Source organism: Macroventuria anomochaeta (assembly GCF_010093625.1).
Source record: "Macroventuria anomochaeta strain CBS 525.71 unplaced genomic scaffold BU25scaffold_35, whole genome shotgun sequence".
NCBI lineage: Eukaryota > Fungi > Ascomycota > Dothideomycetes > Pleosporales > Didymellaceae > Macroventuria > Macroventuria anomochaeta.
This window is the reverse complement of record NW_022985396.1, coordinates 252,138-280,049: the sequence shown is the minus strand read 5'-3', so window position 1 is coordinate 280,049 and position 27,912 is coordinate 252,138. Positions and strand designations below refer to the sequence as shown.

The 27,912-nt window shown below is 53.5% G+C and overlaps 8 protein-coding genes across 8 annotated transcripts; 3 read left to right on the top strand and 5 right to left on the bottom strand.

The window, feature by feature from the left end:
• Positions 1-179: 179 nt before the first annotated feature.
• BU25DRAFT_173581 (p53-like transcription factor) lies at positions 180-2,019 on the bottom strand. The gene is made up of 2 exons (XM_033700841.1): positions 1,852-2,019; positions 180-1,776 (listed from the first exon to the last, which is right to left on the bottom strand). Exons 1-2 carry the CDS (start codon positions 1,875-1,877, stop codon positions 270-272), a joined length of 1,533 nt encoding a protein of 510 aa, XP_033557920.1. The 5' UTR covers positions 1,878-2,019; the 3' UTR covers positions 180-269.
• Positions 2,020-12,046: 10,027 nt separating this feature from the next.
• BU25DRAFT_414189 (uncharacterized protein) lies at positions 12,047-12,522 on the top strand. The gene is made up of 2 exons (XM_033707223.1): positions 12,047-12,445; positions 12,500-12,522. The coding sequence occupies exon 1, from the start codon at positions 12,128-12,130 to the stop codon at positions 12,440-12,442; it is 315 nt and encodes a 104-aa protein (XP_033557919.1). The 5' UTR covers positions 12,047-12,127; the 3' UTR covers positions 12,443-12,445; positions 12,500-12,522.
• BU25DRAFT_461809 (thimet oligopeptidase) lies at positions 12,508-14,733 on the bottom strand (the record flags this gene model as incomplete). Its single annotated transcript, XM_033710473.1, has 2 exons — positions 12,508-12,721; positions 12,782-14,733. The coding sequence occupies 2 exons, from the start codon at positions 14,731-14,733 to the stop codon at positions 12,508-12,510; spliced, it is 2,166 nt and encodes a 721-aa protein (XP_033557918.1).
• Positions 14,734-15,681: 948 nt separating this feature from the next.
• BU25DRAFT_173527 (scaffold protein Scd2) lies at positions 15,682-18,168 on the bottom strand. Its single transcript, XM_033700840.1, has 3 exons — positions 17,979-18,168; positions 16,914-17,663; positions 15,682-16,864 (listed from the first exon to the last, which is right to left on the bottom strand). The coding sequence occupies exons 1-3, from the start codon at positions 17,982-17,984 to the stop codon at positions 15,905-15,907; spliced, it is 1,716 nt and encodes a 571-aa protein (XP_033557917.1). The 5' UTR covers positions 17,985-18,168; the 3' UTR covers positions 15,682-15,904.
• Positions 18,169-19,840: 1,672 nt separating this feature from the next.
• On the bottom strand, positions 19,841-21,476 carry BU25DRAFT_461807 (uncharacterized protein; the record flags this gene model as incomplete). Its single annotated transcript, XM_033710472.1, has 3 exons — positions 19,841-20,066; positions 20,116-21,326; positions 21,381-21,476. 3 exons carry the CDS (start codon positions 21,474-21,476, stop codon positions 19,841-19,843), a joined length of 1,533 nt encoding a protein of 510 aa, XP_033557916.1.
• Positions 21,477-21,771: 295 nt separating this feature from the next.
• Positions 21,772-23,670, top strand: BU25DRAFT_434032 (Vps36-domain-containing protein; the record flags this gene model as incomplete). The annotated part of the gene is made up of 3 exons (XM_033708835.1): positions 21,772-21,872; positions 21,931-22,066; positions 22,132-23,670. 3 exons carry the CDS (start codon positions 21,772-21,774, stop codon positions 23,668-23,670), a joined length of 1,776 nt encoding a protein of 591 aa, XP_033557915.1.
• Positions 23,671-24,216: 546 nt separating this feature from the next.
• BU25DRAFT_451198 (uncharacterized protein) lies at positions 24,217-25,602 on the bottom strand. The gene is made up of 4 exons (XM_033709739.1): positions 25,199-25,602; positions 25,080-25,144; positions 24,822-25,014; positions 24,217-24,571 (listed from the first exon to the last, which is right to left on the bottom strand). Exons 1-4 carry the CDS (start codon positions 25,285-25,287, stop codon positions 24,280-24,282), a joined length of 639 nt encoding a protein of 212 aa, XP_033557914.1. The 5' UTR covers positions 25,288-25,602; the 3' UTR covers positions 24,217-24,279.
• Positions 25,603-25,740: 138 nt separating this feature from the next.
• BU25DRAFT_451197 (cystathionine beta-synthase-like protein) lies at positions 25,741-27,709 on the top strand. The gene is made up of 2 exons (XM_033709738.1): positions 25,741-26,851; positions 26,900-27,709. The coding sequence occupies exons 1-2, from the start codon at positions 25,880-25,882 to the stop codon at positions 27,518-27,520; spliced, it is 1,593 nt and encodes a 530-aa protein (XP_033557913.1). The 5' UTR covers positions 25,741-25,879; the 3' UTR covers positions 27,521-27,709.
• Positions 27,710-27,912: the final 203 nt, after the last annotated feature.

Sequence of the window (27,912 nt, the reverse complement as noted above, 5' to 3'; positions counted from 1 at the left end):
GAGACGTTGCATAGCGTCCGCAAGCTGGGAGGATTTGGCATGCGCCTGGCATGTTGTTCAGTTGACTCGTGGTGGTGTCTCTCCTTCATACTTGCTCTGATGACAGATGTTGGTCGACTTCGTGAAGGGTGAGAGGAGGGTGGCGGTATGAGATCGCCGTAGATGTCAAGGGGGAATCGGTGGCTTCTATAGTAGCTGTGACGGCACAACCACCACTCGCGTCAGGCTGACAAAACATGATACAGACTGCACTCAAGTCTGCAATTAGCTCAGTACCCGGCGTGAGCATGCACGTCTGGGTAGTACCCGCGACTGGTCTCCATGCCCTGAAAACGCCCACAGCCGCCGTTGTGCCAGCCAGCGGCTAGCGCTGCAGGACCCGGGTACTCCTCTTTGATAATGCGCTGCGGTAGTGGGAGTGAATGCTCAATCTTTGCTGGGATACTCTCGTAGAGTGGAGCTGGGTAGTAGGAGTAGTCTTGAGGAGCGTCATTCATCTTGTTGTCATCGTCGACCATGTGTTGATCGCCAACAAGACCCTCGGGGGGCCCACCGCTCAGGGAGCTGGCAGAACTCACAGAATGACTTCCGATAGGGCTTGGATCGAGTGAGTAGGTGTTACCTCGGTAGGGGTTACCGCCCATGGTTGCACTACCGTTCGACATGCCATTACTGTAGGATCCAAAAGCTCGTGTGCCATTTGAACCCAAGCCATGATGACCAGGCCCACCGAGACCTGATCCTCCAGCGCCTCGACTGGCACCGGCATTGTGGGGACCCTCGTGTTGATAGTGGCTTGGTGATCTCCCACGGACGACCACTGGGTGTGACGAGCGAGCGGCGATCTTGACCCATTTCGGGTTATCATCTCGTGGATTCTGAATGTTGGCCCAGAGTTCGACAATCAGATGATAGTATTGCTGCTGGGCTCGCCGCTTGCCGTTGTTGGCGGTAGCTGATTTGAACTGAATGCGTTCAAACCCGTGTTGGAAACTGCTACTGGCATGGCTAGTAGGCGAGTATTGTTGCGATGAGTCGGAGTCGTTCTGTAAGGGCAACTGTGGGCCTGGAACACTCGAGGACTGGTGGAAACTGTTGAGGCCGTAGCCACCGTGTTCGTGGCTCTTTCCAGGTGGGGTGGGAGCGAGGAGCTCCTTCTTCATGGAAAGTTGAGGGCCCTTGTCGCGTTTCGGGGTGTGTTGGATGAGCTCAATGGTCTTCCCTGCCGAGCCATCAACAGCCGCAGCGAGAGAAACTGCCATCGATTGGATCTGCTCTGGTTGCTTTCCATTCCCTTGATCAAGGTACAGGCGAGCGTTCGAGATCCATGGGTTGAGTCCGTACGAGACATTGACAGCGAAGTAGTTCCGGCGGTAGCATGTCCAGACGCGGTCGCTAGAGTAGAAGAATCCTTTCTCAATCTTCGCATCGAGAGTTGGCACTACTGTGGTGCCCTCGCAGCTGATTGTCCCGTATGTCTCTTGCGCGTTGAAGGGTGGTGTCTCTGTCGCTTGACCGTGGCTTGAGTAAGAGGAGCTCTGGTAGTTGCTGTATGCCAGAGGCATGGTGGTTGACAGAACACTCCTAGGAGTGTCGGGCATAGAGTTGTAGCGAGAGAGTTCAGAATGACGAGGCGATAGGGTGTGGGGATGCCTATGCAGGCCCGACGTTGTTGTATAGTTGTCCCGAGCCGGCACACCCATGGGCGGTGACACAGGGTTGCTCAGCCCTGGTGATCGTGTCGGAGGTAACATCGCCGACGATGAAGCATCAGTTCTATTGTGTTGCTATCAGCTGTCATGCATACACATTAGGTTTGTTGCGCACGAATGCGCCACAACGGCTACCTACATGGAGGACATCCGTCGAGTCGACATGTTACCGTAACCACAAGAGAAGCTGTTATAGTTGTTTGCTACAGGGTACTGGGAGTAGGTTGTGGCCACTGTCGGAGAAAAAGATGAGTAGGAGGAGTAAGCTAGTGCAGACGAAGCGTTGGAGCTGGGCGAGGTTGAGATGGACCCAGACCCCGAATCGGAGAGGACAACACCAGATTGGTAACTATTGGCAGTCAGTAAGCTCAGCAAAACAATGCTACTTGGCCCAACTGATGCGAGCGACAGCGATGTGTAACCGAATGTAGGGTGACACGGTATAAGTTGTCAAGTTGACCAGGGACGGTATGGCAGACCCGCTAGGCTCGTCGTGTGATCATACGTGACAGACCAGCCTGTTGGGAGAACTAGGTGTGCCATGCATCCGATATGTGTGCGACGACAAGTATGATGAAAGGCATCGTCGACGTGTTTGTTTTGGGGTAGGGATTGCCAGCACCAGGCAAAGAGGCATCGAGGATGCAGGCTGGGGTCGGCAGGCAGCACTACGGAGCCTGCATGCCAGACCGGGAAGAGGGAGACCAATGAGAGAGGCTACTTACGTTGCGTCGGGACGGGGTGCACCGTAACGGCTTGTAATCGCGCTCAAAGGCATACCGGTCGCTGTATGAGCTAGGGCTCCGTCGCGCCTTAGCTGATCGGGTACACCAGCTGCGAAAGAGTTATGATGTGCATGAGTACCAATCTGGTCGATGCATGCTTCCTCTGTAGAGAAATGGTTGTCCGATGCCATTGACAAAGGAGGATGAAGTACTGCTAGTCCTGCAATCAGCCAATCGTTTTTTTGACTGCAATGTTTGGTGTTGGAAATCAATGCTGGCGACAAATGCGAAAAGCGTGCGTCGTTAGGTGGTTGAGCACAGCAGGGCATACGCGCGTGGGGTGTTGGTTGTACGGGTGGCTCCGCACTCGGGCCAGAAGAAGTGTGCGAGAGCGCACTACAGAAGCTGCAGAAATCGAAACAAAGGACCCACAGCGTGTAGCAATAAACAAGTACAAGACAGAACGCGCATGTTGACTGTTTTGTTGACCAATATAAGAAAGAGGCGCAGGCGGAATGCAGGATAAGAATGCGGAGAAGGGCGCCAGCTTATGGCTGGAAGGTGCAGCGCTTGGAAGCCGAAAAGTGGAGAACTTTCGCTCTGTGTAGAGCACGCAAATACAAAACAAAAAATTCTTTACTCACTCGTGTTCATCTTGTAATAGCGACAGAATGTTGACGGTGCTATTTTATTCGTCAGATTGCTGATCAAGCTTAAAAGATTCCAAGACAACAGGTGAGTGTCTAGTTGCTGCAACTCGATACTGCGGATAAATGGTGGCTATAGTACTTACAAGTGTAATGTTGAACAACAGCGAGTCGTCCTTGCCAAACAGTTATTGCTTTGTCGCGAGGCTCAATTTGCACCGAAAATCCAGGTGGCCGTTCCGGAGCAAGCTCTCAAGGCTGACGATCCAAGCTCGAGTGGAAGGCAAAAACGGGAGTGTCGATGGTCGTCACAGCTTCGTTTGATGATGCTGTTGGTTCGCTTGAGGACGGTCTAGCCGGCGCAGGGGTACGATTCGATTAGCTGCCGCTGCGCGAGTTACTGGTGACTGTGAATACGCTGCTATTGTCGACGAGCAGCTCGAAGCGTGGGATCGCGGGGAAGGATGTGATTGACGAGGTACGTTCCGGGAAACCAGGTTAGTAGTGCGCGTTGATATGCACCACCCGAACTTCTCGGCTCTAAAGTCTATCGCAAGGCTTGGTCAGTGGGCTCATGTGGACTGTAAGGAATGACGGGCGCACCCACAGGTTTCAGGCTTTCGAAGATACTGATATCTGGCGTTTGTTGATGTCACCTGTTGCGGCTGCGCGACACCTTAAACCCTGAGATTGAACGGTTCGTCAAGGCGGATTGCAAGACTAGATGGTGCGCTTTGCTTCTTCCCGCAGTCTCCACAGATCTCGAATGGCGAGCACAGACAGGTATGGGCAACGACCCGGCTGCCTACTGCTTGCAAATCCTTGTTGCGACTTAGGCGGTGTGTATATTCGCTGTCGCCGCTGCACTGCGACCTGTCAGTCCTTCGCATCAAACAAGGGAGCATGTCGCAATCCCAGTAGAGCTTACAGGGTCCTTCTGCAGAGTTCCTAAAAGGAACGACGTGGCGTCGCCTGAGCCTTGATCGTGGCTGTTTCAGCGAGGGTATTGTCGTCAAATGTTCAGCGATCTACGCAGAGGCCTGGTCCACGGAACAGCCTGACCGTTATCCGCTGCTTTGCGCCGATGCAGAGGATGCAGGTAAGTCGCGACTTCTCAACAACGTTGTAGACAAGAGTATATGAATGTTGTAGGAAGATATGTTAAGGAACTCCTCTTCTGACTCGACTTGAGCGGGTGTTAGCCGTCTGAAGGGTCGAAGCACATATGCACCGTGCCTTCAGTCCGAATTGGCTCCTGCTGGGATCGTTGTACAAAGCCGCTAGGGTTCGACGCTCCCGTGATGCTAATCCTCGAGGCTGCCTGGTAGGGTACCAAATCCTGAGATATCAAGACAGTGATATGTGGTATATGGTGCGGTTCTGTGTAGAACGAGGCTTTGTTGATGAAGGTGCTTAATCAGAATGAGCTTGAGAGATGGTAGATCAAAGAGATCGTGAGCATATAGAATCTGGGCAATAGATGTACGGTTCGCAGATAGAAACCGCTATAGCTCGATCCAGAATAGGGTGAGCTGGGGGTCAGGTTCGGGATGTTTGGCTGAAAGGAGAAGTGCCTACCCAGCAAGTATAGCCCCATAACATCATTTAGGAGGATGGATCAAGATTTCAGCCCACAAGCAAATGATCGGTATTGCAGACCATGACCGTTTTCCCTAGCACCACGGTAGTATTGGCAAGCTGCAGCAGCGAACCTTTCCTAAAGCGGCGGCTCTATATCTCCGAGATGCCAGGGAGATGACTTGCCCCAGCGCCCAGGCTCGCGTCTTGCTCGAATGGTAGCTGCTCCACGCTGAGCTTTGCATTCCTTGCACCGGAGTATGGCCTCTGCTGCCCACTCACTGTCTTGCAACGAGGAGATTGGCTCGCCGGACAGGCGCATCACGGTCCCCGTGCAGCGATGCAGGAACATTGACCACGGCACCACACTGAAATGGGTGGCCGACTCGACACAGCATGACATGAACCGAGCAGTTGGGACTTCGATGTTTCATCTCGATCAGACGCCCAAGAATAACCCATGAAGCGAACAGATGATCAGGGTTCGCTCTTGCCACACCGACGTTGGTTGGACACTCACTGCCCGCGGCGCCCAGTCAGCAGTGGATCACAGGTGGGCCAAGAACAAGCTGGGATAGAGCGCCACGGCCCGGTAGCCGCAGGTAGACGACAGGGCGAACCGTGGGTGAACAGGAAGTCGAGGGAATCAGAGGACAAGGAGAGACTTTGGCTCGAGGGCCGTTACCTGTCACGGAACGACAGTGACGCTGTTACTTGGCTCTGACAACGACGGTTTGGGTGACTGAAGTAGACGAGAAGTCAGCCACCACCCACACACCGACGCCAGGTCCATCTCGCTGAGGCAAGCGTGCAGCGGGTGATGCTCAAAGGTTGCATCGCCTAGAGGTTTTGGTTAGAGCGCTCACTGCGCCATGATCCGGGCTGCTTCACTCTTAGCACACCGCGACCCGGCAGCCTGGGATACTGCGTATTACTCCGAAAGAGGGCAGGGCCAGTCATCGTGAAGGTTGCCGTCCATGGTCGTCACTCAGCTCTCGTCGCGCCTCGGACGAGGTGGGCGCGGCGAGCGGCATATCGTTAGCCGGGGTCTGAACGGTGAAGAAAGCGAGAAACAACGGGGCGTGGACCGGCTCGGCGGCTCCCTTGCGTAGTCGAGATGAAAAGCGATACATGATCGATGGGAAGGAGGGATGGACCAGCAGGGGATTGGGATAGACCATCTGGTGACGTGCAGCGCCCGCGGCTAACTAGTTTCCACTTGGCCGCGCACCAGCCCGCTTTGGCCACTAGCGGGCTTGGCCCTTCCCGTTGTGCAGCGGTCGCTGCTGAACTCCCCAACCGCTCTCAACATCAGGCCGTGTGGTGGAGAACAGCACCGCAAAGCGTTGGCCCTCCCTTACTGCATTGCTTCAGCGATGCTCCACGCGTTCAGGGTGACATTGCCGTCCCAAACATCATCAAGCTCATGTGTCTCGCACGTTGCGGCCGTCCACACCCCCCAGCACTCGGGGCTGACCGGCGATGAGAGCTCTCATCTTCGCATTGCATTCCTCAACCCACAGCTGCACAGCTCATCAGACCATTCGGGCCAATGAGTGGGTAGCGATCAGCGGTGGCCAGCAAGCAGAGAAGGCTTGCCACAGATGCCAACATCAGACTGACCCGAGCCACTCTACCACTTCCATGCCAGCCTGGTCATCTGATGTGTCTGGATAGTGAATGCAGAGGCAGGGCTTCCCGCTTACTTTCCGAGTGCCTCACCGCACTAAGAGCGCCGCCCCAGCATGCTCGGCGCCTGCCAGAGAATTCACCGTACCCAGGCACAACAGCCCGTTGAAGCGTAGATTCAGATGGTGGCTGAGCGGGTATTCAGGAGATCACGGCTTGAACAGGATGTTGCAGCTCATTGCGAGGTCACAAGATGCGCAGCTTCCCTGCAGGGCGCCTGCTGTCGAGGCACATCGACCTGCAGCCTCCCGCTCAACCCCGTGACGGTGATGGTCGGGCGTCCAAGCAACTGCCAGTTTCCGATACATCATGGCGACCCGCATCAGACTTGACTGTTGTATCGGGGGGATTAGGAGCTGGTTTGGGCTCTTGCTTTGATCGTCTCATTCGACCCGAAGACGCCAGTTTAGGGACGCTTTCGCTTTCGACTGTTGCTGTGACCTGTTACACCAACACCGCTTACTCCAGCCTTCCAAATTAACAGATCCTCAAGAGGGGCCAGTGTCGCAGCCCTGACAGGAGCACGTTACAGCGATCCGATCAAGCACTGATGAGCCGTTACGAGGGAATCGAGAACAATACACAATCAATGACTCCATGAATAGGATCAGACCAATCTCGAGTCGGCCAAAATCATCATCCTTGCATTCGGTTTGATGACCGGTAGCTGGTTCTGCCTTACAGCATGAATCTAGGACCGGTATGCTCGGCACTAGGTCGAGTCGTAGGCCCGCTCGCAGCCTCTCTCATGTTTGCCTTGAATGGCAGTCTTGGTAGACTCAAATTTTCAGCTCGGACTGGTGTGTGCTGCGATACAGCGTTTCGTTCCATGTCCATTACATGAGCGAGCATGGTCCACTCATCGACTATACCAGACACTCATGGAGGCATTTGCTGCGCCATGGGACACTGCACTGCCAGTCCTTTCACTATGTGGGCCTTCTCATACCACACGTTAGTGCTGCATTGACAACTTGAGGATGTCCGCGGCTTTGATGAATCAAACTTCCAACAAAGGAACTTGGTGACATGTGGTCCGCCTCAGATGCTGGCACGAGCGCATCATTGGTGCATGCATCACCTGTTACTCGCGTCCAACAGGCTCGCACAAGAAGCTTGCAGTATCCTTTGGTTGCTGGGTCAAAGCTTCTGTCAACTGCGCGAATTGGTGGTTTGATTAGAACCCATATCAGTGATTACCTCCTTAACGGATTAGACGTGCCTGCTTTCTGGCCTCGCTATTATGCTTAGCATGCCTTTGCGTATACTGGTAGCGACGACATAATTGCAACTTACAAAACGGACACGCATGAGCCTTAGCAGTGATCGACCACAACCATGTGGCAATGGCCGCTTCCAAGGGGTCAGAACACAAGTACGTTCGACTAAAACCGCTTTGTGCATTCTTAACGGTGCAAACTGGTAGCGAGACGTTGGCGTTGTACGGAGCGGCCGATGGCATACCGGGGACTGACAGTTTGTGGATGTCGGTTCGTCGCGCAATCCAAATTTCGGTCAACCAATAGACAGTGACAGCCTTCGAAACTCAAGTCTGGTACACTAGGCTTGCTGACAGCTCAAAGGTCGATACTGCGCGCCTTCGTAAGGTACATTGCCTTCCTGCCTTTCACGGTGTTCACACATAGCAAAAGGTGTGGAATCGACCCTTTACCTGCCCTGTTGTCTTGAGTCCTCAGGATCCTCCGACTTTTTGACCGTTCGGCTGAGAACAGGGTCCTTCGTATCTACGGGCGACTCTTGAATGGCATTTCGAAGACGGCTTCGTAGTCACGCACTTCGGTCGGTTTCCAGGAAGAGTACACAGAAAGCCATGGTGACACCTGGGGACGGTTCGCGAACGATTGGTCTGTGCGCCTGCAAAGAAAGCAATCAGCTTCAAGTCAGGAGCGAAGATCTCAAGTGTTCGTCAACAGTAATCTGTAGCCTAATCTGCAGCTCGTGCGTCTATGCCCAGGCTCAAGATGTGCAGTAGCGGGTGTACAGCACGAGCATCACCACAATACAAGCCTATCATTTAGTTACGCGTCACAAGTTTTAACGTTATGATCCCAGGGCAGACAAGCAAACAGCGCCACAGTATCGCGACATGTTGTTGCCGCGACGATCTGATAGCATATACCCCCGCTTCAACGAATTGCTTGGTTGCATCTGGACAACCGGTTCTCAACTGTTTCTCACCTCATCGGGCGCGACTGCTCATACGACCGTTAATGCATTCATTAAGACGCCAAAATTGAAGAGTCCGGCACCCAATCACTACAGCTAGTAGTGTTCTACAAGTTTTCAACGGATAGGACCCCAATGGCTATAGCCCCTGGGAGCTGCAGGTTCCCTGTGTTCTGTGTCAGCTGGGCACGACATCCGGCGCGAATAAGCATGTAGGCTAGTCGTCGTAATCCCCTCCTGCTGTGTGCTGGCCGAGCAGTCAGTCTCGCGTTTCTAAGGCGACAGTATTGCTTTTACAGCAAGCGCGCTAACTTCACACAGCCACTTGCTCATTCTCCTCCCGCATAGAGCTTCCAGAACAAGACATCAGTCACTGTAATGGACATCAAGTGACTCGCTCAGACTATACTAGCTGGGCTCAACATACTTTGGGGGCTGGATCGCCAGACCCAAAGGTTCTTCCGAGCAGTGGTTCAATCTGACTTACTCTCGACGTATAATCCATCCGGGTTTAGCTCTCGGCATGTGACCGTCGCCGTATGAGTCGGTTTCGATCTCCATCAGGATTAAAGACCTCAACCCAACTGGGCATGGTCGAAGCGATGCCACTGTTCTTGCCATGTCCCCGCGGATCTCGTCACACAAGCAAGTATTACCCTACAGCATCAAACTCAAACATCATATCGTCTATCTACACCCAAAACCTATCAAGCCAGTCTCAGGACTCCAATCATTACATATTGATGACCGCATAAACCTGATTGTCGTGCTATGGAAACTTCCATAGCCCAGATCAACCAAGTCACCATATCACCATATCTAAGAAGCTGCCGGCGGCTGCTATGATGACCATATGGCGCAGACCTACTCGAGCAAACTACAGGGTCGGAAGATTCGACATGAGCACAGCCCCTGACCATCGGAGAATTCTGACGGGCAGGTGGCAGGCGTAGTGCAATCAGGCTACCGATCGTCAGCGGGCGCCCCCGTTCTTGTGTACGGACAGGGGACAGGCTCCGTGGATCGTGCTTTCAGGGTCTCGGGCCTGCCTCTGCTGTTTGACTGTGCTGGGGGTCTTTGACTTCCTCGTCTTCTCTCATGACTGTGTAGTCATTGTCGACGATGGTATCCAAAGGTAAGGTGGTCGACTGTCGTCGAGGCTAACGGCCACAACCTCCTGAGGCACTTCTTGCGCAATCGTGACGCTGCCGCTCTGCAGCACATCGCCAATCTCTGTAAGCTTTGCGTCTCATCAGTGCAATGTTGGACACACGCTACGGTCCGCCTCTTGGTGGTGATTAAGTGACTTGTGAGTGCCCTCACATGCTCAGGTATGGAGATGTACATCATTGTCTCTACTTCAGTCCTCCTCCCTCTTTATTAGACCACACATCTTTCGCTTCAGCATTGTGTTAGCTTCAACATATTCCACACATCTTGTCCCAGTATAGTTTCCGGCCTTTGACACCTCGAGTCCTCCTTGTATGCAACCAGTACGGCACGTTCTTACAAAGAGTCAAACCTCTCTTCATAGGATGGTGGCGGCTCGCGGTGCGGCAGCGGCTAGTCTGAGTCAGTGAACGAGTTTGCCGTGTCAAAGAAGGGCATCAAACGGGTGGAAGCTCGTCCTCTTCTCCATCATTGTCCTCATCGCGAGTGACATCGTAGTAAGCCTTGACTGTAAAGGCAAGCCAAGGAACCGTCAAGATAGGCCAGACTTGCTGCACCCAGACACCACCGGTAGCGGCCGCGAACTACAGCACAGCGCAGAGCGGACCGAAGACGAGGTGTGGGAAGATGGCGTGGGTACTCATGACGACGTGTTGTCGCAGATGTCGAGGGTAGGATGGACTTCAAAGTTGCTGTATAAATGGAACTCGTTATTCCAAGGTTTTGAAAGGTATATGTGTGCCGAGGGTTTGAGCTTTACGTTCACCTTCACCTAGGCCATTCAATCTCAACGGCTTCCGTGAAGCTCGGTTCAACAACAGGATGTGCGTTTCCACTTACCGCAAAATTGCTAGCATAGAGATTGCCCACAAAAACTTGCATCCACACACCTCAATGCCTTCCCAGCTCATCTAGAAGCCGTGAGCCGATCTCGCCTTCCAAACTTTCTGATCTCAACAACCTCGAAACGTCCACAGGCCACAACGTGGCTTCGGTGGGCCTTGAGTTTCAGCTCTCGAGTCTTAAGAGATAACCTGGGGGCGCGACAGTATCTTAAACACTGCTCGCAAGCATCTTCACGCACAAGGTCAGGATTGTAAAGAGGCGATGGCTGGGGACAGTCGTACCGTCAGGTCAAGTACACGCTTAGAAATGATCAAAAATACTCCAAGTCACGTCTTGATTGCTGTGATGTTACTTTGCCGTTCGGCAAAAGCCTGGAACTCAAAAAGATAGCATATCTAGGCATCTCCACGCGCACAACAGAGTGCTTGACCACCTTCACGCTCGACCACATGGTCAACAGATTTGGACTATCGCGCTACTTAGCCCTTCAATATCTATCCTTCTGATTAGAGTTGCGCATTGAAAGCCCTACGGAGATTACAACGCTGTAGTCAGAGGCATGACCTGGCGCTTAAGTACTCAGTAAACGAATCTTTCATCAGATGAGAGAGCGTCACTGCCGTTCCAATCTGATTTCTTCCTTCGCAGTTTTGGCATGTCTCAATCACACAAAGCACCTCACGACCCGCACGCCTTCACTGACAATCATTTGACTCCCTCCAAGCTTGACCATGAGCATACAATCGCCCAACAAGCACTTACTGACTTACTCCAACCACCAATTCTAATCAATTATAGCAGATGTATCATACACCTTGAGGGCTTCAAATATTCAAGTGCAGCACTTTGACACATAATACCATCTCCTGGGTACTACGGTGCTTGGTGACTTTGTAAAATCAGTGTAGTTAGTTCTAGTCTGTCCGCAGACCAAATTCTCATCTGATGAGAGCGTGTCGCTGCCTTTTCACCTTCACACCCTCCCTCGGAATTTCAACATACCCCTACCGCGACTAGCACCTCACTGCCTGTACCTCTTCACCAACACGCACCTGACTCTCTTCAAGTTCCTCTGTGCCCGCACTATCTCATCGCAGGATACCGCCGAATACCTCCAGCACCCATCTTAAGAGGACCGGCGCACTTTCATGACACAGTTTAATGGTTACAACTCCGTGAGCACAATTATTCAGTTCTCAACAGTGCTTCCCGAACACTCTGATGTCAGGACAGGCCACCGCTTATCACTGCGTCCATGTAGGTGAAAGCAAACCTCCATCTTCCATCTTCCATCTCCCATCTCCCATCTACCGTCTTCCATCTCCCTTCTCGTTCCTTCTCTTCCCTTCCCTTCCCTTCCCTTCTCTTCCTTTCCCTTCTCTTCCTTTCCCTTCCCTTCCCTTCCCTTCCCATCCCCAACAACTGCAACCATGCACCTTCACCTTCATCTAGATCTTGGCGCGCATACTCCCTCTCAAAACCTCAATTTCTGTCTGACACGCTCGAGCCCACCTCCATACCACACTGCTCACTCACCACAACACCACGACATCCTCCCGCCCTCCTTTTCCACATGTACAACAACACGCTCACCACCATGAGTACCTCCACGCGCTTCCTCGACACCGTCGAACAGTTCATGGACCGCTTCAAAGACCTCCAAGATGCGCACCAGGCCAGCGTCTCGTCCCTGGCGCAATGTCGTGCCGACTATAAGGCCGCCAAGACGCACATCATGCGCTTCAATGTGGCCATCTGGCTGCTAGACATCCTTCTATTCATCATCCTGGTGCAGACCGTCTCGTCCAACCGGGAGACCAAGACCAAGCACGTCTGTCGGAGGAAGCTTGAGGATGAGGAGTATGAGAAGATCGAGAGGGAAGACTAAACAGTATGTTTCTTGTTGACTGATTTGATCGCTATGCATTCGCTAACACCACCACAGCTCACTACCTACTTGGAAATCCCGAGCTCCTTGTAGAACGCCTCGGTGCTCGGTTTCCTGCCCAAGAACTCTTCAAGGATATCCATCTCCTCCTTCGATCCGCCACGCTCGAGCACGGTGTGCCTGTATCTGCGGCCTTCCTTGGGGTTCATGGGGTCGTTCTTGAAGACGGAGTAGAACATGTCGGTGGAGTATACTTGGGAGGAGAGGTAGCCGTAGTAGCTGCTTGTAGTCAATACGAAAAGTTTCACGTCCATGTTTCGAGGTGAAGTTGTGACTTACCCAGCATCGTATCCGCCGATCAAGTGACCAAATGTAGCTTGCCCGTTGCCCCAGTGCCAGTCGCCCTTCTTGTCGCCGCTGAGGGCCTCGGGACCGTCAAGCTGCGAGATCTCCTGGCGGAGGCTGTTGTACAACTGCGTGATATCAAGCTTCTCAACCTCCTCGTGACTGCTGGGCTCGTGGATGGTCATGTCGAAGGTGCCGAAGTGCAACTGCCTCAAGTTGAACAGAGCGTCGTTGACGTGCTTGGTGTTGATAAGCTTGCTGATGAGAGAGTTGGGGATGCGCTCATCAGAGGGCTTCTTGTCAGCACCAGACGACTCGAGGTACGCCTGCTCGTATTCAGGTGAGAGGTGAGAGTAGTGGTGCGACAGAGAGCGGAGTTGCGAGGGTGTCCAGCACCAGTTCTCGAGCATCTGAGATGGGGCCTCGACAAAGTCGCGGACTGTATTGGTGCCGTGGAAACGAGAGTAGGTTGTGCGAGAGACAAGATCGTGGATTCCGTGACCAAGCTCGTGGAAGAGGGTGACGACCTCATCATGCTTCAGGAGCGAAGGCTTCTTCGGTGTCGGTTTCGAGAAGTTGCAGACCAAAGCGGTGGCAGGGTAGCGTCGCTTGCCGTTCTCATCTATATAACCAGGCTGCAAGTTGAAGTTGGCAGCGTGTCCGTACTTGCCATCACGGGGAAAGAGATCGAGGTAAAGGTAACCAACGAAGCCAGCGCCCTCGCCCTCATCATCCCAAACACTGAAAACCTGGACCTCTGGGTGCCAGACAATATCCTCGGCCTTGCCACCATCTGCCAGAGCAGTCCTCTCTTCGCCCACAATCTCGATGAAAGCCAGGCCAAAGAGCTCCTCGAAGATCTTCAGCATGCCCTGGATGGTAGTCTGAAGAGGGAAGTATTCAGCGATGACCTGGTGGTCAAGCTGGAAATCCTTCTCTAACATCAGGCGGTCGTAGTACCTATGGTCCCAAAGGTAGTACTTCTCGGCCAGCTCACCAGTCAGGCCCTGCTCCTTGACGTCCTTCTTCTTGAACTCCATCAAGGCCTCAATCTCCTTCTTGCCACCTGGTGCAAGGCGTGTGCGCAGGTCGCCGAGGAAGTCATCAACTGTCTTGGGTGTCTTGGCCATCTTGTCTTCTATCCTGAACTCGGCGTGGTTCTTGTATCCGAGGATGCGAGCGGCCTCGTCGCGGAGGAGAATCGCCTCGCGGAAGAGATCGACGTTCTGGTTGCACTTGTTCTCGTTCTCGACAAAGACCTTCTTTCGTGTCTCGGCGTTTGTAGCGTATTTGAGGGTCGGGAACAGGTCGGGGTACTTGAAAGTGAGCCAGAGCTTGCCCTCATTCTCACCTTCGCCCTTCTTCAAGCCAGTCAAGACGTCCTCTGGCACGCCGTGCAGCTCCTCAGGTGTGAACCAAAGCCCTCCATTCTCCTCATTCAGATTCTTCGAGAATTGAATGCCGATGGTGCTGAGACGCTGCTTGATCGCCTTGAACCTGTCGCGCTTCTCGCCTGCAGGAATGTTCAGACCATTGCGAATGAAAGACTTGTGGTCCTTCTCCAGCAGGCGCTGGGACTCAGGGTCCAACGGCTCCTTCGCCTTCAGCACCTTGTCGGTCAGCTGAAAGACATCCTCGCGCATAGATGACTCGATGCCGAAGTCATCAAGCAGCTGCTCTGCCTCGCTCGACGCATCGCGGAGCTCCTTGCTTGTAGAGACGGCGTTGTAGAAGCCAATGATGTGCGACTCAATGGCCATCTTGTTGTCATCCCGGGCGATGGGAAGGAGAGCCTTCGCAAAGGTCGCTTCGCCAGACTTGACAACAGCATCCTGCACAGCTCGCGACCTCTCAATCAGCCTCTTTGTGTCCGCTAGCAGGCTCTCCTTGGTAGCAGTGAACTTGGGTGGCAGCTGTGGCGGCTTCTTGTACTGTGTGGGCGCCATTGTGGAATTGGTGAGCGGGCGGTAGGGTTGCGTGTAGAGCGGATTGCGGAGGGGTCCTGGCTTAATGTGGCTCAGGATGGAGGGTGTGCGCCCGGCAAGTCGAAGTGAAGACAGGATGGCGGTTAGAGAGATGAAGAGGGCGACGGACGCGAGGAAGAGCCTGGTTAAGCGTGAGGTAGCCACTGTGGAACTTGAGTTGCTACTTCCTAGTTTGCTATATCATGTGCGGGGCAGCGACGGGCGGTGAACGGAAGGCAAGCGCGGTGGATAACGTCAGTTGAAGGCGCATTGAATGTGAGTGATGGCGAGCGTGACCACCTGTCGCTGATGCTCACTCGAAGCTCCGCAATCGCCGAGGCTAATGCTCATTGTGGTAAGGCGGGATCTGCCCGAGATCTGCGGTTGTGGTGCAACACCACGCGTTTGAACAGCTGGACCCTGAACTTTGTCGACATCTTCGTCGAATAGAGAGCATGGTGAGAGTTGAGTCATTGCGATACACTTGCTTAGGCAAGAGAGCCATCGTGTCAAGCAGGACCTAGCAGGTATCCAAGGAAACCGGTCACCAGCTGACTAGGCGATTTCCAGAGAATGGTATCGTATACCGCCATGACTTCGCTCATGAGCCGTGTCGGACGGTAGAAAGGATTGCAGACACTCATTGTCCAGAGTAGGAGGGCGTCAGACTGGAAAGTCGGGGCCTCCGGTGTTGAAGAAGTCCCCATGGAGACTAAGGGTGGCCCTTCAACACCAAGCTTTCCTAAACGAGTAACAACAATACATCACATGGCCATCACCCGCATGGCACAGAGTACACATGTCTCTCATCTCATCTGTCAAATTGCTTTGTATCTCCTTGCTTGCGCTTACGCCAAGCACCCATCGACATAAGCCCATGATCCAATCCGTATCTTCGTGAAGAACGTGGACCAACCAGCCTATGCACTCAACAATCCAGATATCAATAGTCAGAATACCCGAAACCGACAAATGGGAATCATGCAGCCGCAACGCCTAAGTACTCCGCTGAACGCCTTTCCGTGATGTGCAAGCAACGCCCAAAGCAGAGAGGTATCGATCGTGAAGCCTGTAAAGAAGTAAAAGGTACCACCGAAGTAGCGGCACCCAAAAGAAGCGAAAGAAGTCGTCCCCTCCAAAGATCTCATAGCTATCACCTCGCCGTTGTGACGCTCAGGGTCAACTTTGGATTCCTCTCGACCGCAATTTGCAGGTCCTCATCGTTCTCAATAGGGAAGAATGTTCCCTCCATCTCGTCTCTGTATTCGACAATCAAGTCCTCGTCCCGCTCGTCAGGCCTCTCTAGTCGTCTTCTCTCCCTCAGCTTGTTGTAGAGGTCGGGGAAGCGAAGGGATGTTGGCATCCGAATGACAACGCAGTTGTCCTCCTCAAACCAGACCTTGATCTTAAGTGCCGATGATGTGCCAGTGTTCGTTGCGGTCGAAGCGGAGGAGTGCTGGTGGTTCATTGGTGGAGGGTTGAGTGAGGACGAGTATACTTGCGAGGCTGATGACTGGCCGCGCTGGTGAGCGCCGTACGACCCTGTCGAGTAAGGAGTGACTGGTGTGGTGGCCTGGAGTTGATCAGCAGACGACTGTCTGCTTGTGGACCCTCCATGTGAATGGTTCGAAGATTGTCCAGATTGCTGTGACAACCTGTAATCGTCCTGAGCCTGGATATCGGGATCAATTTCGTAATCGCCCTGTCTTGGTGCAAAGAACCCCTTTACAAGCTGGCCATGTGTAATGTGCGGGCCCAACTTGAGCAGGTTCTTGATGTACTCGTCAAGGTTCGCGCGGCGGCCGTTCGAGATGTTATCGGTGACGTAGGTGACAGGCCCGGGCATGAACGGTAATGTACGCTCTCCTTGACCACTAGTGCCAGCTTCCACTGGGTATGTAGCAATAAGCTGAATCTGCAAGTCGTAGAAGTCCTGGTACAAGCGCTGTAGTTCCCAATGTCTACCATCTTCCATTTGGCATTCGATGATGAACCAAAAGATGTCGTCGGCGAAGCAGTATCGTGGTACACAGGCCTTGGTAGGTGCAAACAGCTGTTCAGAGCGATCTTGGCCTCCTTGCATGGCAACGGATCCGGAGCGTGAGTAAGATACCTGTAAAACTGTTAGACTCGTATGAGCATGGTGTAGCACGCCAACTTACTGAGCCATTTCTGCCTTGTATCTGGCTTCTTCCACCAAGACTCATGCGCTCCATACCAGCCTGCAATGACTGCTGCGTGTTGTCCTGCAGCTTGCCGAGCGGTATGCTGCCGTTCTTGTAGTCTGCCGCCATCTTCTTCCATTCCTCAACCTTGGGAACGCCTGCTGCTGCCACTGCATGCTGGGCGTCCGGTACTGCTTGCCCTGTCGTCATATCGCGGATCTCGATGAAAGATACGGGGATCAGGCCTGGTCCTCCTAGTCGTGTGATGGGCTTCGCGACGAACCACTCCGGGTTCGACTGTGCTATGACGATGATAGCCTCGCCCTCCTTTGCGTCCAGCTCGTCAGGCCTCTCCGCCTTGAAGTCGTACATCACAATGCCGTAGACCATAGCCCCTGTCTTCCCTGACTGCGACATGCGCATCTGCTGGCTCATCATGTTCTGCATCATGCCTGCGGTGTTCGGTGGGTTGGGGCTGCCAATCCCTCGCAGGGGCTCCTGGTAGCCAGAGTCGTGTGGTTGAGTTTGCGCGGACTGGCGAGGTGGAAAGCCGGCACTGTCGCGCACTGTCTTCCCTACGCCCTCGAAGTACGAGACGGGGACAAGTCCGCGGGAGCCGTGCAGTGGATTGCAGGCTTCAAACCAGTCGGCGTCGTTCTCGCGGTTGACGACGTGCAGGAAGTCGCCCTGGGAGAAGCTGAGCTGGTTCGGGTCGGTGGCCTTGTAGTCGTAGAGGGCTTTTATGACCTGTGAAATTGGATCGCCGGTTAGCTTCGCGCGCGTGCTGCCTGTTTGGGAAACTGGGGTGGGGTGTAGATGGGCGTGCAAGGTCGCTGAGTCGCCGTAAAGTGAAAGGAATGGCAAAGGTGGTTACCCACCTTCTTAGGCGGCACGATGGCTATCGCATCCTTGGCTGGGATGGAAATGTGCTGCGGGCGGTAGGCGTCCTTCTCCCCCTTCATCGACCGGCGGAACTGCGCACATCATATTAGCGCATGCGCACACATACACAGGACAAGCAAGGCTTCGCTGGAGTGGATGCGCGGTGACGAGGCAGCGTACCTTCATGGTGGGCAGGTAGTATGGAGAGCACAACGGCGATAGACGTTAGACGTTCACTGTCTGCGCGCACTGCACCGCGAGCGTATGTCGAAAGGCGGCACTTGGGGCAGCAACAAAGGACGGTGGGCGATCAAAGGCACCGGCAGGCTGGCGTGTGTGGGGACGGGGGTGGTGAAATGAGCAGCGGCTCGTGAAGAACGTCTGAACAGTCGTGCGCTTGCTGTGCGGCGGCGGCGTGGTCGTTGGCGATGTGTTAGAGTCTATCTAGCCCAACGGCGGCCAAGGCGAGATGTCGTCGTTTGGTAATTACAGAAGCCAGCAGCAGAAGCAAGGAATGAGCAGGCGCTGCGGGCGCTCCACTGCGACGGCAAGGCAATGGGGCCCTGGCTGTCACCGCACTTGGCAGCCAGGAGTTTTGGGCAGTGCTCTGGCAGTGCAAAGGGGGGCGAATGGGCGTATCCGCTGCTCTACGGCATGAAGCAACCCGGCAAGTGCACGTTTGTGTTGTCGCAGGCCCTGGAGATCACCGCGGGACTCCGTAGGTGTGAGTCGTTTTGTGACGACACTGGCCGTGCGCTGCGGAATGTGTTCACTGCAAAATACCCAGCATCTCGTCCAGACCGTGGGGATGTCCTCCTTTCCAACGACTACTGCAAGGCTACGCCGTCTTGACAGAGCCGGAAGACGGACCTGCATCCGGTGCCATCAGCATGCAGCTAGACTGCGCTAAGAGCCTATCATCGTTTGGTAAAGCACGGCAATAAGAACACTCGCTGTGTGCTTCTTTCAACACTCTTCAACATCGGTACAACATGCTTGTCATGTTGTCATCACACGTCGACTCATCTGTCACAGGTGGACCCCCTCCAGAACATTCCCAATTCACAACAGCTCCACATGTCTGCTGTTTCATTCCCTCGTGAGCGGGGGGATGCTGACAAGGTCCGATTGTGACACATCGGTGCCGCATTGATGGCCGATACCCAACACTTGCGCGTACAGCAATGTTACCGTCGCCGTTGCTAAGCGCGGTGCCAATTCGACAGAAGAAGTGTAATCCAATGTATTGCAGACTATCGTGAACGCCCTCGAGCCTCATGGTAGGTATGCCAGCGCCAAACGCCGTTCCTGAACCCTTGCATGCCAATCACGTTCCCAAGATCCACTCTGCCCAATCCATTGGTCCTGCCCCAGCGCCTCTGACGGATCCACAACGCCACGGCCATCGCAGACACGTTGCGGCGCAGACATCGAAATGATGCTGTTCGGGTGACCTTCGACGATGCCGCTCGACAACCCTAACAATATCTTTCGATAATATCGCCGAAGCGGAACAGGCCGTCAGAAGCAACAATGCCGACCTCCGCAAACCCACGTGGTGGTGCCGGACAATTCGAGACTGAAGCAGGCATTAGAGTAGTGCCGCTCAGCCCTGTTTCGTAACATCTCAATGCTTCCCATCTTTGCACCACCGTAAACCCTCTGATATGCCACTCTTTCCAAATCCGCTTCTTGTTCCGCTCTTGCACTGAGAACGAACAAGATGGATGATACCAAAAACGAAAAACGTAGCTTGGTGATCGCGAACCACTTTTGAGACGTCCAACGTATGGGAAATGACTAGAAAATTCGCTGCATCCAACGCATGAGCGGATACCCCGCGTTCCGGTCAAATGACGCCGGGAAACATTTCATGCCGAGACATGGGTGTTGGAGACGACCTTCTTGGCGGGCAGATCCATAGTGACGTGCGAGTGAGGCGCAGGAATTTGAAAAGAAATCTAGGATGACGAATGCGCAACTCGAGAAAGCTGGGACGCTGGAATGGGAAGGATTGGGGCCGCCATCGTCGATACTGGAACTCATATCTGGCCCTTGATGTCTACTTTGCTGAATGCAGCGGCACGCAGTTGCTCGAAATGCGCTGCAGCCTCGCGAATCTTCACCCGGTACTGCTTGCCGGTCTTTTCGTCGAACTTCTCTTCGATGATGTTTTGCGCGCCATGCGACTCGAGGAATTCACGGCATACTTCATCGTTGTCGAAACCGAGCTCATCAGTCAGGAAGCGCAATGTGATACTAATGTAACTGGTGCGTGTCAGTATGTGCATGTAGCAGAAGAGAAGGAGGAACGTACGCTCTAGACATGTTAGCGAGAGCAACGAGTCGCTCACGCTCGATGAACATGTCCATCAAGTAACCGCCCATGTTCTGTGCCTGAAGGTACAGTCGGAAGAACTTGTGGTAGTTGCCGAGTGCCAATGCTGAGCGAACGTCGAGGGCATGCTTGATCCATTCGTGGGTCTTGTCTGCGGGGGTTAATTCTGCCAACATGTCGTTCATGTCGGTCTTGTTGCACGTATATACAAAGTAGAGGATGCGGTAGGCCTTGAACTCAGCCGGATTACCGCCAAGGTTCTGCGCGTACAGCGCCTTCAGTTGCGTTTGGCACTGATTATACTCACCCGTGTCCCCCTTTTCTAAAGATATCCGGGCATGGATCTCGTAGACCTTTACAGTGAAGGCGTTCTTGATGTGCTGAACGGTCAGATCCTGACGGAGTGACTTGAACTGATTGCAAATATAGTTATAGTTCTTCTCGGCCCTCCACTTCTTGGTAAGCATGGCCAAAGTCTTCTCGAGTACAGGCAGAGGTCGGACGGTCTCAGCCTTTGGCGGTGCAGTCAGACGGAAGTAGCTCTTCTCGAGAGCCGTGTTGGTTCCGACAACAGGGCCAGTAGGCATCTCGTCCTCGTCCCTTGCTGAAGCTCCCCATGGTGGTGTCTTGTTGTTGCCGGCTTTGCCAAGGTTGAATCGTTGTCGTCGCTTCTCCAGTTCGGCCTGTTCTAACTTACTTGAGGCGTCAGAGGCGGCGTTCTTCTTTTGGCGCTTCTCGTTGTGTCCCTCGGCGAAAGTCATACGTGATTCTAGGTTAGTTCTACGCCAAGGCGGAAGGATTGCCTGAGTCTGCTGGGCAAGCTCTTCTGAGTCTTGTGATTTGCGCTTCTTCAGTGTCGATGGGGATGAGTTAGCTTGGGCGTTTGCACCGTTGAGATGAAGAGAAGAGAGGCCGTTCGCGAAGCCGTTATTAGTAGGCGACATCAGTGCGGCTTTCCTGCGCTCTTCTTGGATAAGCTCTTGAGGCAGGGGGTATGTGGTCCAGTCGATCGAGTCTTGCATGTTCCGTTCAGCGTAATAGCTGATGGTCTCTTTCAATTTTGTTTGCATCTCTAGGCTTGAAACGCCGGCGATGGCGCTTTCGGGATCGAAGGCACGGCGGACATAATCGCGCACCGCAGGGGGCCACTCGACCTTCTTCGGTTTGCTGGCGGCAGCCGGCGTGTTTGACTGCGACAGCATGTTAGCCCGAGGTATGTCTTTCTGGTCGACGTCGAGACATACTGAGGCAGACGCAGGCTGGAGTGTGGTTCGCGGTTGGACCGCATTGTAGGCGGGTGGCTGCATGGGCTGGCCCCACGCAGAGGTGGCGGTGGGCATCATGATAGAGCAACTTCGCGGGCAAGACGTGACAAGGTGAGTGTGACTATGGGGTGAGTAGTTTACAGTAGTGGTGAACGTCGTGAAGACTGTGCGAAGGTGGGTGAGATGTCCAGTCCTCGAGGGTGTGTGGAGGTGATTGAAGCGACAAAGCGGATCAGTGTCCACCCTTGGCAGGCGCTAGTCTGTACTCGCCCTAGCGCTTTCTATGACGATAGCCGGCCTCGGTGAATGCGAGCAAGTGTACATCCCTCCAGGTTGCCATGGCCGGTCTACCCCTCCATGAATGGCCTGAATGTTCCTGCACCAGCTCGATCTGACCACCGCTTTGCGCCCGTCGCTCTTGCCAGAGGAGACGCTTCTGTTCGTGCAAGATGCCGTGGGACTGTATGAGGGGTATGTTCATACCGTGTGCCCTGCAGCTTGCGCTATGCGACTGACGCCTCACGCGCAGCAAGTTCAAGATCCCACAGTACCAGAACGGCCAGGCGTACTTGACCTCACATCGCACATGTTATGTCGACCATGCTGAACCGCGCAAAAATTCGGTGGCCATCTTCCTGAAGGATATAGAGAAGCCAGACTTCTATGTAGGTTTCGTCGGTCTCGGTGCGCGCATAGAGCACGCGACAGCAGTGACTGACGTTGCATACAGGCTGGCTTCCTCAAGTCCTCTCCTAAGATCACCCTCTACCCCAAGCCCGCCAATCAGCTATCACGTGGGCTATCAGCACCCGTTGCTGCACGGAGCCCCTCATCTGGTTCACCAGAGCGACGAAACAGCCCTGCACCGGCCCCGTCCATGACCGCGTCTTGGATCTGCCCTATATGCTCTTTCTCGAATCCAGTACCGTCAAACTTCGATCCCGCACTTGCGTCACGTACACCGATACCACCATGTCTGGCTTGCGGCATCAAGCCGCCTACAATGCATGTCGTGAAAGCAGCCATAGCAGCCATCTCAAACAGACCAGCCCCTGGTCCACCGCCGAAGGACAACAAGGATGGCACCACAGCTTCGACATCTTCTTCTGGGGGAATAGTGTCGTGCCCACGCTGTACATACCAGAACCATCCCTCGCTATTGAACTGCGAGATATGCGGTGCATCCTTGACTACTGTGGTAGACAGGCGGCTGGAGCACGTTGCGGAGATTCGCAGAGCAGATTCTCCCGGCCCATCCTTGACCACGCCTATACAGACTACCAACATCGAGTGCATCAAGCTATCGTTCCGCAGTGGTGGTGAGAAGATCTTCTACGAGCGTCTCAAGAACGCGTTAGTGCAGCGCAAGTGGCTGCTTCAGAGTGCTCCTCCCATCCCTAAGCCTCGACCAAATTCTGGCGCGTTCGACGACAGCTACTCATCCAAGTCTGGCAAGTCATCGGCGGAGATCGAGCGACCCCGAGTAGTGGGTATCGCCGGTCTCGAGCGTCGTGGGCTTGAGCAGAGGCAGAACAATGAAGCTATGATCGGCAACGCTTTCGAAGATCTCGAGGCACTGATGACTTCTGCAAAGGAGATAATTGCACTTGCTGAGCAATTTGCGCAACAGGCAAATCTGGGGACAAATGGCAGTTCAGAAGACAACGCTCTAGCGTCGCAGTCAGCATCTGCACTTGGTCTGATCACTACAAAAGATATGCTTGGATCGGGTTCAGAATCACTATACGTATCTGAGCTGTCACGAAACCTTGCGGAATGGCTTACTGATGACACAAGAGGTGTTTTGCGAAGGGGAGGCGGGATCATGACGCTTGTTGACTTATGGGCCATGTTCAATCGCGCAAGAGGTGGCGTGGAATTAGTCAGTCCGGCGGACTTCGAGAAGGCAGCGCGGATGTGGGATACGCTCAAGCTCCCTATTCGATTACGACAATTCAAGAGTGGCCTGCTTGTGGTCCAAGGTCGTGACCGAACAGACGAGAAAACCATTGCCAGTCTGCTCACCTGGCTGAAGAGCTTACACAACGAGGTGCCAAGTTCAGATGTGTCATGGGACTGGCAACTATATGGTAGAGGTATTACTGCGCAAGAGACTGCCGAGAAGTTCGGATGGAGCGTGGGAGTTGCGATCGAAGAGCTTGAAATGGCTGAGGAAGCTGGTGTATTGTGTCGTGAGCAGAGTCTTGACGGCTTCAGGTTCTGGGAGAACTGGCTCGTCAAAATGCCTCATTCTTCTGTCACTGTTTAGCGCCAACCGTATCATACCCCAAATATCACTCAGCACATCACACTCTCATCATCACGTTGCCCTTCAAGCCCAGGTTATAGTCTGGTGGAACGTTGTGATCATTCCTTGCAGATGACAAGGAAAGTAGGTCAGAATTCCCTAGGAGAAGCACAGGAGATTCAGTTCCGCATTGTAAGAAAGCGACTGCCTACTGCTTTGAGACCATACTAACCCTTGCACAAACTAGCGTTCTCCACCACTCCAAAAATCTTCCTCTGGTTTTGACGTTATTCTCAGCTGCTCTATAACGATCACACAGTTCCTTTGTTCTGTTACTCACCGCCTACAACTCATACCCACCACGCAACTCGAAACCGAAATGCAACTCCTCAACGCTACGGCATCTACCCTCCAGTAGACGTTGCTTGCTACGCAGCACGCGAGGCTGAACAAGCATTCGCTCTGGACACGTGAGAACCAAATGCAGTTTCGACGCATGAGTTGCTTACGTCACCATACACCACAAAATACGGCGCGAATGAGTTGGCAGAACCTGTAAGTCATTCACAACATTTCCAACACGCGGATTTTTATGCTAATACTCCACAGACCGGTGCGTCAAACGAGAGTTCACAGCTCACCCAGCAGTACGAATAGATCGCCAAAGCACTTCCGTTGCTGTGGGCTAGCAAGCTTTCCAACCGTGTGAACGACTACATCAAGTACGATCCGAGCTTCGTCGAGACGAAAGTCAACAAGCAAAGCAGCGTCAAGGAGCGGCTCGCAATCGAGGAAGCCGCGGTCAAGAATGTTGCCTATGATGTTGTCGGCATCAGTCACGACAACGATGGCTCCCGCCAGCGACCTTGGAACGAGGAGCTCGATGGCACCATACTCTTCTTGTAAAACTTTGCCTAGAGATCTGATGACCTCCAGGCCTAGGTCATCTCTCCCTCTGTCTGGCAGGCGCTGATGTCCTGATCGTTGCCTCTTCTTTTTTCTACCTTATTCTTGCGACCTCTGCTTTTCGTCCACGGTCTTCCTCCTCGTCCTCTCTTTTAGATCATCCATAGATCTCCTCGTTTTTTTTCTCAATTTTCCCGCTCTCACACTGTTTTATCATAGAGGCCTGGTCATCGTTTTGGCCAACTCTTGAGACATGCGTTACTCACATGGCTACTCCGTTCACGCCATCTATCATGTGTTTCTGTTCTTGCAATTGGTCATTCGTTCTATTTAAATGTGCTCGCGTTCTATTCGGTTTTACTCTGCGCTGCTTTCTAGCTTTGGTCTCGCGTTCTACATTGTTTTCTAGATTCCTCCCTTTCGTAGTTTCGCTTTGCTTCCTGCTTTTAGTCTTGCGTTCTGCATGTCTTGCGTTGCTTTTAGATAGAACCCCACTCAATACACTCATTTGAAAATTTACATACCCAAGCTTCTTCGGACACCAGCTGCGATACTGATCTGTAATCTCAAAGTGATACAAGGCTGGCACCTGCGTTGCAAATAGTCGGCTGCAAGGCTCTAACAGCAATACTTCGAAGCAGACCTCTGGAGGTCTTTAAGGGAAATATGGAGTTTAGGAGTTACCCACGAAATTCGGTGTAGTTCTGTAAGACGCTGTATGACGACACACATGTTTTTCGAATCTGCATCAACATGAAGTCTATTTACGACCAGAAGTCAGCCAACCAGTACAGCTTCGACAGCACGGAGTTGGTGGAGCTGGTCAACTGGGTTGGCTGTCAGCCAGAGGACAGGACCTTCAGTGGCGAGGGATGGCCGTGAGTAGTACGCTCATAAACACGGTTCACGGCAGGTGAGGAAGGAGCGAGCTGCACCATAGACGACTGAGGAGCTAGTTAGTAGCGATAGGAGAATGACAGGCTTAGCACGAAAGCTCCCTCGTGAATGATGACTTTGAAGAGCAAGTGATGATCAAGGAGAGCGCCGCGGACCATTGGAGTTGACCAGGGCCACAGTGCTGGTAGGGCTGAAGAACAACAAGGTAGCCGCGGCTGAACAGCGGGGCCTTGGTGGGGCGCTTAGTTGCGGTTTACCTAACTGACGAGCAGTTTCTTTGCGACAACTGCAAAAAGAACACGACATCGTATTTTCTTGAGTGTGGCGAGACATCCTTTTGTTTCTCACCTTTCCGTCTGTCCTTTTCGCGACACTTTCAGGCTTACAACATTCTCTTTTGGAGTCTACGTACTGAAACACCAACACCATGTCTACGACAACGCGCCCCAAGATCCCGCCAGTCGTGATGGACAACATTACGCAGCAGATTGGCAACACGCCACTTGTGCGTCTGAACAAGATCCCACAGTCTCTCGGCATCGAAGCCACCGTCTACGTCAAGGTTGAGGCCTTCAACGCCGGCGGCTCCGTCAAGGACCGCATTGCCCTGCGCATGATTGAAGCCGCTGAGAAGTCAGGACGCATAAAACCTGGCGACACACTCATTGAGCCCACCTCCGGCAACACTGGTATTGGTCTTGCCCTGGTGGCCGCCGTCAAGGGCTACAAGACCATCATTACTCTGCCCGAGAAGATGAGCCCGGAAAAGGTCGCGGTCCTGAGGGCGCTGGGCGCTGAGATCATCCGTACACCTACCAGCGCAGCTTGGGACAGTCCTGAGAGCCACATTGGTGTTGCAAGGAAGCTCGTCAAGGAGCTACCCAATGCGCACATCCTCGACCAGTACACGAACGCTGACAACCCGCTCGCCCACGAGTTTGGCACCGCTGAGGAGGTCTGGGAGCAGACACAGGGCAAGGTCACAGCACTTGTCGCTGGCGCTGGTACTGGTGGCACTATCACTGGTCTGGCGAGGGGTCTGAGGAAGCACAACAAGGACGTCAAGATCATTGCTGCCGATCCCCAGGGCAGTATTCTTGCGCTGCCTGAGACGCTGAATCAGGATCACATCAACGAGGGATACAAGGTTGAGGGTATTGGTTATGACTTCATTCCTGAGGTTTTGGAGCAGCAGATCGTTGACAAGTGGTACAAGACCGACGACCGCACAGCCTTCCAGTACGCAAGGAGATTGATCTCTGAGGAGGGTATTCTCTGTGGTGGTTCGTCTGGCAGCGCTATGGACGCCGCAGTCAAGGCTATCAAGGAGCTCGGTCTAGGCAAGGACGATGTCGTAGTCGTTATCCTGCCCGACAGCATCAGGAGCTACCTCAGCAAGGTTTGTACCCCTCTTCTCCCACCACCCTTACATACTGACATCCCACAGTTCGTCGACGACGACTGGCTTGCCGCCAACGACTTGCTTCCCGAGACGGCTGCTGACACACCCGAAGCCGCAAACGTCACGCGTCGCCTCTCGCTCAGCAAGAACAACAAGAACGACGCTTTCCACAGCGCCACGATCGCCTCGTTACGCCTCAAGCCTGTCACAACCGTTCCTGCCAATTCTCCCTGCAGCGAAGCCATCGAGACCATGCGCGAGAAGGGCTTCGACCAGCTCCCCGTCTCCACATACTCCAGCGCCGGCAAGCAGAGACTTGTCGGCCTCGTCACTTTGGGCAACTTGCTCTCCTACATCGCATCTGGACGCGCAACCCCGAAGTCGAAGGTCGAGGATGTCATGTTCGACTTCCGCAAGCTCAACGAAGTTGTCAAGGATCTCGGCAGACTACACTTGGACGGCGAGGGTACCAAGGTCGGCAGCAGGAGGGAGTTCGTCGAGATCACAAGGGATACTAAGCTCAGTGATCTGAACAAGTTCTTCGAGTGGAACTCGGCAGCCATTGTCACCGAGAAGGTTGATGGTGAGACAAGGGCAGCGGCTGTTGTCACCAAGGTCGACCTTTTGACATGGATGATCACTCAGAAGAGCACTGACGGCCACTAGACGAGGAAGAGATAGAAGTAGATGGTCTCTATGGGAGCTACATTACACGGAGCATGAAGAGGTGGATCTGCATTTTGCCATAGCACGGAGTTTTAGGTTGATACCATTCATCTGACTTCATTAAGTTAGCAGATGAAAGTTGCAGATTTTAACATCTGCAACACAACATAATTCAAAACAGTTCATCACATCATGCCAAGCTTGAGCGATGACTGAACACCTCCAGACTTCTTCAGGCACGGGCCGGGTCACGAGGCGGTTCGCGTACAAACTCTTCTTCACCCAGTTGTTCACCACACAGTCACGTCTGCGCTTCGGACTATCAAAACTGGTTCTCGAGGTATCCATGTTCTTTGCTCCCCTTGAAAGTCAATCTAAACATTCAAACACCA